The following is a 12,449-nucleotide window of genomic DNA, read 5'->3' as shown; positions in this document are numbered from 1 at the left end:
CAGCTCAGCTCTAGGTTTTTGCAGATATAGCTGATTCTTTAGATCCTTTCGAATTTGAAACAGTCTGGGTGGACCACCTATACTAGGTCCTGAACAAGTAGAGCACACCCCTGTTGGATCTCTTAGTAGTATTAGCCTTCATCAACCAGTATCCTTCTGGGATGCTCTTTAGCACCGCTTTGGCAGCAAGTTTTCACAAAATGGCACTGGGAGAATCATTCTTTGACACTTTGCGCATTATCCTACAGCAAGGATGGGCCTATCTGGCCAGTTTTGTGACCCTACCACACCACCCAATGTAGCAACTGCAAATTTTCCTGGTTTTTTTTTTTGGTTCCTCTGGGGTTTTCTGCTGGGAAAACATGCCCACTCATGGCCTATGGGGTCCTCAAGGCTTTATTTTATCCCCTTTGTCCTTTAACACCTATGTGGAACTGTTGAGAGAGATCATTTCAGGGTCTGAGACTGGGCCTCATCATTATGCTACAGATACCCAGCTCTACCAGTTCTTGCCAAGGAAGGTGTAGAAACCCTGAACCCTTTGCTAGCATGAAATAATGGACTGGATGTAGGCTAGCACATCGAGGTTCAATTCTGACAAGGCAGAGGTCTTGGTGGCCAGTAGTCTGATCTGGGAGTACAATCTGAGCTGGACAGGGCTGCATCTCCTCTGAAGGAATGAATATGCAGCTTGGAAGGGCTCTCAGCATCCAGAAACAGAGCCACATCAGCTGGCGGCAATGGCCAAGAGTGCCTCTGCCCAGCTCTGGCTGGTCCATCTGAAGAGCTCCTTCCTGAGGAAATGGATGCGGTCACAGTTAACCATGCTTTGGTCACTTCCTAAATTATACTGGTTTTATTGTTTTGCAGGGTTTCTAATTCTCTGTTCTTAATCATTGTTATTGTTTTAATTATTTTAATATTTATTCTATACACTACCTTGAGGGGCATACCACTGAAAAGGATCGTAACAACAGTCCTAACAACACTAATGTGTAATTAAGAAATGTATCCATATTATTCTCATTTTTGGCAGAGGTTGCTCTTTACACTATCCTTAGCATAAATGGGATTCCAGCTAATTGTCGGTCAATTAATTAGCCACTTGCCAGGTCTTTTAATCAGAGAGAATCCTTCTGGCAAGCCAGGATAATTTAAAAGAAACTTCTCCCACCACTTCAGGCTTCTTCCATTATCACAGATGGTGCTTGGAGTCAGAGGAATCCTGCCTCCAAGAGCAAGAGGGCATTGTGCAGCACTGTTCTCTCTGCTTATCCTGAGCACGTTTTCTTCGGTAAGAACACGTGTATAGAGAAACAGAAACACCGCCAGGTCATGTCCAGTGGCCGGGTGGAGTTTCCAGCCCCAAAAACAGCGTCCGGCCGCCCCCACGAAAGACAGGCAGCTCCGGCCCATGCCGCGATCGCTCCGCTGAAGCTCCTGTGTTATACCGCCAACCACGCGCGAGCCAAAACTGACGCCGACCACTACTCGAAGTGTGCCCTGATTCCCTGATAAATACGACAGCCTGGCAAGCCACTCTCCTCGTCAAGGATTGGAGGCTCTTCGGATGCACCCGCCTTCTTCCCCCGCCTCTTGTGTCTGTCGCATTCGCCTCATTGATTCCGCAACGTGCTCGTCATGCAGAGGATCCAATCAAAATCGTGCCAGCACTTCAGGCGACCCTGCCCCGAGTCCAGGAAAGAAATAAGGAACTGTGGGAGGAGCATTCCCGGATGGCGGAAGCGGGTGAAGCGTGTCTCCTGTTCGTGTGAAGGGGAAAATAAACGCGAAGGGCCCCGACAGTTTCCCGGACTTCCTCAGAAGTAAGCTCCGTTGCGTTCTGTCAGGCTTACTCTCTAGCAAGCGTGCCTGGGGTCGCAGCCTTACGGGGATGGGATGGGATGGGATGTGGCGTGAGTCCAAAGGGATGGACTCAAGAAGTGTCACCGATTTAAAAAATAAGGGGGCAGAATCTGGATATCCGAAGGTTGGCGCTTCCTTTAGCACATGGCTACAAGCCCGATGCATTTTTATGCATCTCTTGGTTAAATTTCTATTTCGCCGTTCCTCCCGAGAAGCCACGATCGTGCTCTTCACGGTATCCTCATAACAGCCCTGTGAGGTAGGTTGGGCTGAGAGTCAGTGGTAAGCCCAAAGTTGCATAGAGAGCTTCATGACAGAGTGGGAACGAGAAGCTAGGTCTCCCCAGGTCTAGCTGAGCGCTCTAACCACTACACTCACTGACATTTTTGTAACTGCCTTGGGGGATCGCTTCTGCATATACTGGAAATGGTATCCCACTTCCTTAAAACCAACCACTCTTCAGCTTACCAGCATGGCAATGTGAGCATGTCTTTATCCTTCACCGCCCACCCCTACTGCATTAATTTGGTGTAGGGATTGCATTATGTTCTTGCTTTCTTCAGATCTGTTGATTCTGGCCGTTTTTAAGGTGCGCTTTCCATCTGTTGAACAAACAACAACTGAGCACATAAGTCTGGGATACAGGAGCACACGTCATCTTGGCCGGTTGGCACCAAGATCTACAGGACGTGAAGCAAATGTCAAGCCAGGCACTGCTCAGAGAAGAGGGGGATGGAATGAAACTGTGTGACAAAGAGGAGCTAAACAGAAAGGTCAGTGGGGAAGTAAGGAATGAAGCCATATGAAGAACTTGTTCATGGGTAAAGGTATCAATGATATCTCCACGATCAGAGGTAGTATGCCTCTGTATACCTGTTGGGGAACACAAATGATAGGATGCAGTTACATTTACATCTTACTTAACAGGCAGCTGTTTGGCCTCTGTATGAACAAAATGCTAAATTCAATGGATTTATGGTATGATCCAGCATGGCTCTTCCTATGTTCTTAGATTAATGTCTATATAATTTCTAGTGTGAGACCCTCAAGCAAGCACTAACCTCTTCACTTAAAACCGATACAAAGAACTTGCGGTGAAGTTTTGAAATAATGGCTTATAATAAGCCAATGGCTTATTTTCCTAAAAGGGCAGTTCTAAACATTCTAGGGAGTAAGCTCCAATTGAATACAATTGGACTTCCGATTACTGTGCATAGGATGATTGGCACCTGATTGATGTTATAACTTTTCAATCTACAAGTATTTACAATTTACAAGTAAGTATTTCAATTTACAAAAGTAAGACTCTCTTTCAGAGTCCTCTTAAGAGAAGGTTCCCTTCTAAAGTGTGGGTGTTCCTCAATAAAAAGACACAAGACAGCTACATTATTATGCATTCGCAGAAGATGCTTGCAAAAATTAGCTACCGCCATGTAGCTTTTAGCTACCCAAAAGTGTGTCTTCAGAGCCACTCAAAGTTTAACTTGTATTGTGGGTGGGCATGAAAAACATGTGGTGTCATCTGGATTCAGATAATGAAATGGCATGCTGCTAGCAATTTTAAAGATGTGCTTTGGGGGGCAGGGGAGAGTTTAACTAGGCTTCGGCAAGGGGCGGCATAGAAATGTTCTAATAAATAAATCTAATAAAATAAAAATACTATGGTTAAAATTCTGTGTAGACCTTATTGGCTAAATACTTTGAAGCAATAACAGAGCACTTTTATGGCTGCTAGATAGTGTCTTGGTGGTCATAGGATTGCATGGATCCTCAGTTATGAGGTCAGAAAATCACTCTGACTTTGTACCTTGGAACCTATATTCAAATTTCCCTCCACTGTTCTCAGCCAGCACAGAGAGAACTGCACTGGCTGTTTCTCAGAGGTGGGTTTTCGGGATTGTTCCAGGGGAAGGAAGAGGAGGTGCAAGGCACTATCATGCTATCAGGAATTCCAGCAGTGCCTCAGTCTCTGTTCCTTCTGAGTCAAACATTTAGATGGCCAAAATCATCTTAAGTGATTTTGGAGGTCAAGGAAAGTGCAGTCAAACCTTGCCTCCACCCTTCTCCTTCCATGTATGGAATGCCCCAAATCTTCTGAGATCAGAGCATTACCGGCAGCCTAATTGGATTGCTCCCTGAGCATTTTTAGTGAGGATGTTATGTACCTGAAGTGGCTAAAATCTTCGCAGTATTAGCCAGTCTTGTTTGGGAGACCACTTATTCTACTTGAAGATATTAGTGAGGCTCAAGAAGCCACACTGGTTTTTACAAATAGCCATCAGTTACTTTGTTGTTGGATTTTAAGAAAAACTGGCTTTGGTGCATATAAAGAAGACATACTTGGTGTCTAATTTTTCTGAGCATTATTTCTGTCTTCAGGATAAAGTAGTAAATATGTGAATTGAACTTAGCAGTGGGACTTAGATGGTTGATCTATATAACTGAGGGGTTTTTTTCTGCTTTACAGATTAAAGAACAAAAAATTGTAGTTGATGAAATTTCTAATTTGAAGAAGAACCGGGTAAGTGACTCCAAAGTTTCTTTTGATAGATTTCTTTGTAACAACAGATGAAGGGAAACTGAACTATTAGAGAGTGGTTTGCAGATTCGTGAATAACTCCAGCAATACATGAAGTAGATTGAGTTGAGGCAACTTTGTCTACTTATTCCGAAAGATCTCTATGGTGTATTAGGCACATAGGATTGTGATCATCTTACTGATTCTAGAGTGCCTTTTGCTGCTTCTTAGGTGACTGGTTGCTAGTGTGATCCATATTGACACGCTTTGACAACATGGAACTGTGGGTTGTCATTGACCTATGCATTGTTGTGAACCCAGCTGCTCAAAGAAACCATGGTTTATTAAGCACAAAACAAGTCACAATTCACATCCCAGCACAAACCATGGGTCCTCTTCATGATACATAACCATGGTTTATTAGTGTGGCTGGGTTCACACAACACAACCACCCATGGTTCAAAAACAACCCATGGTCAACTCTGTACTCTGGTTTGTAGTGTTGTGTAAATCCCAAAATAGTGTGACATTGCATTGATGCAGTTGTGCACTTCTTTCTACATATTAAGCAATCCTCTGTAAGCTGCTCTGGATGAAAGTGCTTTACATAAATAAATATGTATTTTTATAATATTAAAGACAGATGGAATAGGCATTTCATTAAATAGTTTTAAAATAAAAATAAATCCTGCCTTCAGTTGTAATATTCTGTGAAGACACAAATGAGTGGGGAAGGAATAAAGGGTATTCTGGATGATTAAAAAAGATTTCCCATATTTCAAGTAACTCTGTCTACTTAAAATTAAAAATCAAATTAGAAAACAGCAAGAACAGAGGTCAAAATTCACAGAAATAGGAAAATCTCCTTTGTTTTTCCTGCCTTTCTAAAGTGGTATATTTAAGACTACTTGTTTGTTTTTGTTTTGCAGAAAGTTTACAAGCAGCAACCCAACAGCAATGTATTCTTTCTAGCAGACAGAACCCAAACACTGTCTGAATGCAAAAGTATGTGCCTAAGATTTATTTATACTTGGTCATTAATATATGTATTAGATGGGTTATTTAGCTATCTCAACCTTCCCCAGCTTGGTGCCTTTCAGATGTTTGGGATTACAGTTCTCAGCATACTTAACCATTGGCCTTGCTCCATTGGATGGATGGGATTTGAAATCTAAAACATGTGGAAGGCAACCGATTCAGGGAAGCTTTTTAACTTTAAAACTGGTATCCTTGGTAAAACAACCTAAATTCCCCAAACTTTCATAAAATGTGCTGGGGTTGCAGAGACTGGCACTAGATGGTGTGGAATATGTTCACTATTGGTCCTCCAAGCCATTTTTATATAATGTTGCATAGTAATTTCTTTTGTGCAGAACATGTTCCTAATATACATATTCAATAATGCACTTGGAATAGAGAGTAGCCAGTGATCCGAAAATGTGACTTTCTGCATGTGCCCTTGAAGAGTTTGAATTTGTGCTTCATGAACTGAAAGACCACAAGGCAAACTCTTCGTTAAACCATCTCATGCTCAAAAGCCATTTGTGATATGGAATAGATATGTGTGATTCTAAGTAGAGAAAGAGGAGAAGGAGAAGAAGAAGCAATTCCAAGTTAGGTATGCAGATGGTTGGGAAAGGCTCGATTTGGATTACCATCCTAGCACCCATGTTGTCTCACTGCTTTTCAGTCCATTACAGCAACATGTCATCATGCTGACATTGACTGAACATTCAGTTCATACATCAGCAGCATGACATCCCTAAACATTTTAAGGAAAAAATACGTTCTATGGCTTGTCTCCAATTAACCCCTCCAGTTGACAGAACAACTTTGGTCAAGAGAAATGAACAAGAAAGGGGATAATTCCCCTCAGCCCCAAATCTGTGGTGAAGGGTTGGAAGGCACCCTGGAACAGATCTGAGGAGGGGAGGAGAAAGCCAGCATGCAATAGATGGGGAAAAAACAGGTTCAATAAAGATCAAAGTTTTATCTTTATGGGGTTTCTCTGATTTAAGGATGGGAAATTGACATTCTGATCATATGTAGGTGGATTAAGCTAGAATCAAATAGTCTGACATCTATATGAAAGCTAAGAAAGGAGCAGCTAAACAAAATATAAAATATAAAAGGGAATGGGTACCATTTTTGAATGTAAATTCTTGTGTCGGCTGCCATCTTGATTTCATTTTAGTTTTTTATAAGGAAATCTAGGCATAAATATTCTGAAAGGAATGTATTACTGTAATACATAATGTCAATATTCAGAAGGTAACATGTTTGGGTACTGCTCTTTTTATTAATTTTTACAAATCTAGTGGAAGAATTACCCAATTAAACTTTGAGATGCAAGGTCAAGTGTTCAAATTTTCTTGTGCAAACAGCTGATATAGAGAGGAAAATCCCTTGCATCCCACAACTCTGTTTGCAGGAGTCAGTAAGCAACCTTGGCCCTCCTGTCACTCCCATCATCCCTCCTGGCTGTGGTGGCTAGGGTTAATGGGAGTTGTAAAGTAAAATATTTGGAGGGCCACAAGTTGCCCAGCCCTGGCAAACACAGTTCTGGCCTTAGTTCGGATGTCTATGAGTTTGCAAGCAAATTTCAGTGTTTCCTGGTACACTGATGTGCACACCAGAATTCCTCCTCCTTGCTTTTGCCCAGTGTGTTTGATTGGAGGGATCATTCTGTGAGCGTTACTGTAGATTGCTGGATCATGCTTATAGATAATATGTACGTTTTTTGTTTGCAGTGACTAGGCTACTGGAATGTACAATTATAAGCCGCTCGCAATATTTTCATAACAATTTGTTTTATAGTTTAAAATGAATGTGCTAAAGATTATATTCCCTTTTCTACAGACACCTTAGATGAATTGAAGAAAGCACATCAAGAAATGGAAAATTCAGAGAAAGCCAAAATCAAAAAATAGCCAAATCAAACAAGCATTCAAAATGTGCGGCATTTGCTGTGTGGTCAGCTTGTCTGTTCATCCCCCTAAAGATTGCCTCCTGCAAGAGGATATCCTATGTAATCTTAGAAGAAGAGGGCCTAATAGTAGCCAACAGTTGCTAAAGTCTGTGCTTCGCCCTCCATATAAATGCTTCTTTTCTGGCCATGTGCTTCATTTAAGGGGGCTGATCACTCCGCAGCCTATGGAAGATCCTATTAGTGGCGATGTGTTTCTTTGGAATGGAGAAATCTTTGGTGGAATTCCTGTAAAGGCTGAAGAGAATGACACACAAGTTATTTTTCACCGACTTTGTTCTTGCAGATGTGAATCAGAGGTTTTGTCATTGCTGTCTTCTATTCGGGGTCCTTGGTCCTTTATTTTTTATCAGGCATCCAAGCATCACTTGTGGTTTGGTAGGGACTTTTTCGGTCGCCGCAGTCTGCTGTGGCAATTTAATAAGGATAGCGATAAGGCTCTTGTTCTCACTTCTGTAAGTGCTGTCTCTGATGATCAGTGGTGGGAAGTTCCAGCAACAGGGATCTTCAGAATGGATCTCCAGGTTTCTGCTGCCTCTGAAGCTGTGACTCTAACATGGTATCCTTGGAAATATCCTTGTGAAAAGAATGCAATAGAAACAGCATTCAATGACTCAAGCACATTTTCCAAATATCTACCAACATATGTGTCTTCTGTAAAGGATGAATCCCACTTGTTGTTAGCACCAGTCATTCCTTTGAATAAGGAGATTCATGACACACCAGAGGAATCCCAGTGCTTTGATCTTACCCAGAATGTAATGGATGCAGGTGTCCTTCAGACATTTCTTGCTGAACACCACAAGAAGGAACTAGTTCACCAGTTTATTGATGTGTTGAGTAGCGCAGTAAAGAGACGAGTCTTATGTCTGGTTAGAGATCCTGAAACATTGAAAGGAGAAACATCAGGGGCAGGTCTGAGAAACCCACATGTTGCAATACTTTTTTCCGGTGGCATTGATTCCATTCTTATAGCAGCGCTTGCTGATAGACATGTGCCTTCAGAGGAACCCATTGATCTTCTCAATGTGGCCTTCAGAATGACAGACCATGGTAGTCAAAACCGTTCCATCAGGAAACGCAGTAAAGAGAAGACACGGTTGACACTTGGGCAGGAATGCTTAAACAGCAGCACTGTTACGGCCAATGGCTGCTTGTCATCTTTTAATGTGCCTGACAGAATTACAGGCAGAGCAGGATTGGAAGAGCTAAAGCACATTAGTCCTTCAAGATCGTGGAATTTTGTGGAAATCAATGTTACACTTGAAGATTTAAAAACAACAAGGCAACAACACATACGCCACTTAGTTTATCCACTAGACACTGTTTTGGATGACAGTATTGGTTGTGCTGTATGGTTTGCTTCCAGAGGAGAAGGCCTGATTACCCACCAGGAAAACACAGGTCCATATAAAAGTCCTGCAAAGGTATGAATCCATTGATTGACCTTCAGCTCTCTTGCATGCACACAGAACTCTGTAACTGGTACTGCAGTCATAAGGACTCATACCAGGGAGTAATTCCCATGGGTGATAATGAAACTTAGTTCCAAGCAAACATATTTAGACTTACAGCTCATGCATATTGGGGTGGAGGACCTCAGGCCTGGGGCCAAACCAAGCCCTCTGGAGAGCTTCTGTAGAGGGCCATGTCCTTTCCCCACAAAGCACTGATCATTTAATGTTTTCCCAGTTTTTATGCAACACCTTCCTCATTCTGGAAGGTTAAAATGCTCTCCCAAGGCTCATTTACTATCAGTAAGAGTCTTGTTGGACAAAAATTCTAGCATATTTTAGTTTCCCATGTTCCTTTTGCCTTTGGTCATACACACCACTGGAGTGTGGCCTCCAAAAACTCTGTAATAGAGAATAGCCCTTGGGGTGAAAGAGGTGCAGCGCCCCTGGTAAATATGTATACTGGGGGTCTGTTTGGGCTATAAGGCAGAGATACTAACAGCCAGACAAATAGCCTAAAAGATGGTTCCAGAGGCATCTAGGCAACAGCGATTGGATTTGCATATGCAAGGAAGTCAACAGCACTGCAACTTTCGAAGTTAAAAGTCAAGCTGCTGCAGCTTTCTTTAGCGCTGGAAGCTGCTGCAGAAAAACCAAAGGGGCCCCCATGTCATGCTGCAGTTCTGCTTGTGCCCAATTTGCTTCTGCGGTCTGCAGATTTAATTTCTCTGCAAAGTTTTACTGGCAAAGATTCCAAAAACAAGCTTTCCATGCCAAATAATACTCATTTGGGCATTATGGAAATTGTTCCCCCTTAAGAAACACCTTTCATTCTGTTTTCTAACTTATGATTCAGCTACATTTGGATGAAGTCGTAATAGTCATCTGGTGAGGTTTTCCAATTGAATAAAATGAATGTGTGCTCTTGTTTAAATAAAAGATACTCTTTGTTGATTGGGAATGAACTGAACTTTATATGTTATTTATGGATACTGTTTCTAAATATATATTTGGATCTATCTGTAATTAGATAGTTGAACTTATATGTAAAGCATGTAAATTGTTGTAAAATATTTTGGCTGTAGACCTTCTTGTAAATGGCTTTCAACTGTATTTGGAAAGCAGATATAAATGGAGAAATAAATAAATGCTAAGATGACAAGCTCTGTGTTCCATTGCAGATTGTACTTACAGGAATTGGAGCAGATGAGCAGCTGGCAGGCTATTCCAGGCACCGTGTTTGCTTTAAAAAACATGGTTTGGAGGGTTTGAATGAAGAATTAGGAATGGAACTGGGCCGTATTGCTTCTCGAAATCTTGGCCGTGATGATAGAGTTATTGGAGATCATGGCAAAGAAGCAAGGTAAGCTGGCATGCAGCTCAGTGCTTTTCTCTGGAAAATGTTTAAGGGTGCAGACAGGTCAGATTCCACCTACTGTGTCCTAACACGTATAGATACATGATCTGATGCAGGCTAAGTTAGTCATACAAGTAAGGCATGAGCATTCCACTTACAGTATCCTCTTCTAGTTTTGCACTTTTGTCTTTTTATAGAAATTTGCTTGTATTGAAATTATTTTGACACGTGAAAAAATGGCTTTCAATTGTAACCACAAAATTGCTGCCCACAGCATTTTTTCACATCTGTTTTTCAAACTTGACCTACTTTGCATGATGGGGGAAGAAAAGAAGCCACTTGCCGGTTGTGTGCAGTCCTGCTTTCCATAATTTCCTGAGCCAGGTGCAGATGGCTCGGTTCTCCAAACTCAGTGCGACAGGCAGTTGTGGTGGCTTCCAGACCACCCCGCAACGCAAGAACAAGCCATGGGTTGTGGAATGATTTGGAAGCCACCCTGCGCCACTGGGCTTGAACAGCACAGCAACCTGGGTAATTACTGAAATGAGGCACTGCATGATTGATACATGTGGAATGGGAAAACAAGTCACTGTGGCCTTCCCCCATTGTACAAACCAGTCACCTTGACTTTTAGATCTAACTGTGTTTTCCTTTCTATTATTTTTCACTTCAGATTTCCATTTCTGGATGAAGAAGTTGTGTCTTTTCTGAATTCTCTTCCTGTTTGGGAGAAAGCAAACCTGGCTCTGCCTCGAGGCATTGGGGAGAAATTGCTGTTGCGCATGGCAGCTGCTGAACTTGGATTGACAGCCTCTTGTGTTCTGCCAAAGAGGGCCATGCAGTTTGGCTCCAGGATTGCAAAAATGGAGAACAGTCATGAAAAGGCATCTGACAAATGCTCCAGGCTCCAGTCACTTTCAGGAGACTAGCTGTGTGTATACAGAGTTGCCGTTTTAAAAGTTAATTACACAGTGGACACAAACCAGGAAGCTTCAGGTGCAACTAGTTTGTAATTCTGTGTACTTAATGGGATCAGTGAGACCTGCCTTTTCATTAAATGTGGATAGCACTGAGTTGTACATCTCATTGAATGGACATGGAAGTTGATTTCAATGGATTGCTTCATTGATGATTCGTTGTTGATTTCAATGGAACTGCCAGCTAGCTGGATTGTCCCTAGTATTTTCTGAGTCATATTTCTCTGTTGCATACATGAAATGAAATAAAGTTGCATTTTTTAAAAAAATGTCTCAGCACTTGTCTGTTTTTAGTGGTAAACATTAGCCGTGGTTTCAAAGGAATTTGAACAGACTCTTTTTGGATTCCATAAAGGAAACTTGCTTGTAGTTGAATGCTGTTTCTAGAAGGAATTGGGCATATGCAAGATAGTTCTTGTCCCTTGAAGCAGCAGAATGGCCACTAATGCTGAAAGTGTGTGTTTTACTTCCTTTAAAGCTGGACCCTTTTAGGCAATTAATTTTTTTCCTGCACTTATATGTCCTAGCCAGTATTCTCTGCAAGATCACTTTCTGGATCATGAGTGGGAGCAAATGGAGCAATAGCAATTGCTAAAACCTTTAATTCAATTTTATTTTAATAACATTTTAAACTTGGAAAACTTTACATGTCGCAAAGGGTCTCTTAAAGCTTTATGGTACCAGTTTGAATACCTGGAGATAGCATCCACGGTTACTGGAGAGGGTTTAAATGGTGAGTCGCTTCACCAAGGCAATCTTAATTTCAACATGAAGATTGCTTGAATGGTTAAATACACTTTGGCTTGGACCTGACTAGCAGCTTTCCCCAGCCTCTGGTACCCTCCAGTTATTTTTACTACAGCTCCTAGTTCTTCTGCCCCTTTGGCCATGTTGGGAGGGACAGATTGAGAGCATCAGGTTGGGAAAAGCTGTTTTTCAAAGTCCTTGTGTCGTGATCAGTAGAGACCTTCACAGGTACATTGTCCCAAAAGTGTGAACTTGGTACAGTCTTGGAAGCTCCGGAACATGGGCCAGTCTGGCTTCAGTGCCAGTTCCCTTGGCTGCACCTGTGAAGAGGACCTTTGCACCTCTTCTTAAGATGGGCTCCTTACCTACAAAGGCTGATACTCAGCATAAGCAGAGCTCTCTCTGCCTTTCTCATGAATATCCCTGCACTTTGTGATATTCAAATATCCTTTGCAATATTACTCTGCAGGGATATTTGTTCCAAACGTTGAGGACTATTTTGCTTATTTGTCCCCAGTCATCTCTTAGCAGGTGTGAGGTGAGC

General features: G+C 42.0%; 1 protein-coding gene across 3 annotated transcripts; it reads left to right on the top strand.

Moving 5' to 3' along the window:
* The first annotated feature begins 1,724 nt into the window (after positions 1 to 1,724).
* On the top strand, positions 1,725 to 11,427 carry ASNSD1 (asparagine synthetase domain containing 1). 3 transcript variants are annotated; one of them, XM_044427125.1, is made up of 7 exons: positions 1,725 to 1,826; positions 2,456 to 2,639; positions 4,334 to 4,387; positions 5,314 to 5,389; positions 7,244 to 8,797; positions 10,006 to 10,187; positions 10,855 to 11,427. In XM_044427125.1, the coding sequence occupies exons 5-7, from the start codon at positions 7,337 to 7,339 to the stop codon at positions 11,108 to 11,110; spliced, it is 1,899 nt and encodes a 632-aa protein (XP_044283060.1). In that variant the 5' UTR covers positions 1,725 to 1,826; positions 2,456 to 2,639; positions 4,334 to 4,387; positions 5,314 to 5,389; positions 7,244 to 7,336; the 3' UTR covers positions 11,111 to 11,427. The 3 variants fall into 3 exon arrangements, with proteins under 3 accessions (XP_044283060.1, XP_044283059.1, XP_044283061.1); XM_044427124.1 differs by having other exon boundaries at positions 2,430 to 2,639; XM_044427126.1 differs by lacking the exon at positions 2,456 to 2,639 and having other exon boundaries at positions 1,743 to 1,826.
* Positions 11,428 to 12,449: the final 1,022 nt, after the last annotated feature.

Source organism: Varanus komodoensis, unplaced genomic scaffold, assembly GCF_004798865.1.
Source record: "Varanus komodoensis strain SLA01 unplaced genomic scaffold, ASM479886v1 scaffold18_1, whole genome shotgun sequence".
Lineage (NCBI taxonomy): Eukaryota > Metazoa > Chordata > Lepidosauria > Squamata > Varanidae > Varanus > Varanus komodoensis.
Note: the sequence above shows the minus strand (reverse complement) of the source record. Positions and strands in the feature narration are given on the sequence as shown.

Coding starts and splice junctions, on each gene's coding strand:
- ASNSD1 (XM_044427125.1), top strand. CDS start 7,337: ATGTGCGGCATTTGCTGTGTGGTCAGCTTGTCTGTTCATCCCCCTAAA. Junction 8,798..10,005: donor CATATAAAAGTCCTGCAAAG/GTATGAATCCAT, acceptor GTTCCATTGCAG/ATTGTACTTACAGGAATTGG. Junction 10,188..10,854: donor GATCATGGCAAAGAAGCAAG/GTAAGCTGGCAT, acceptor TTTTCACTTCAG/ATTTCCATTTCTGGATGAAG.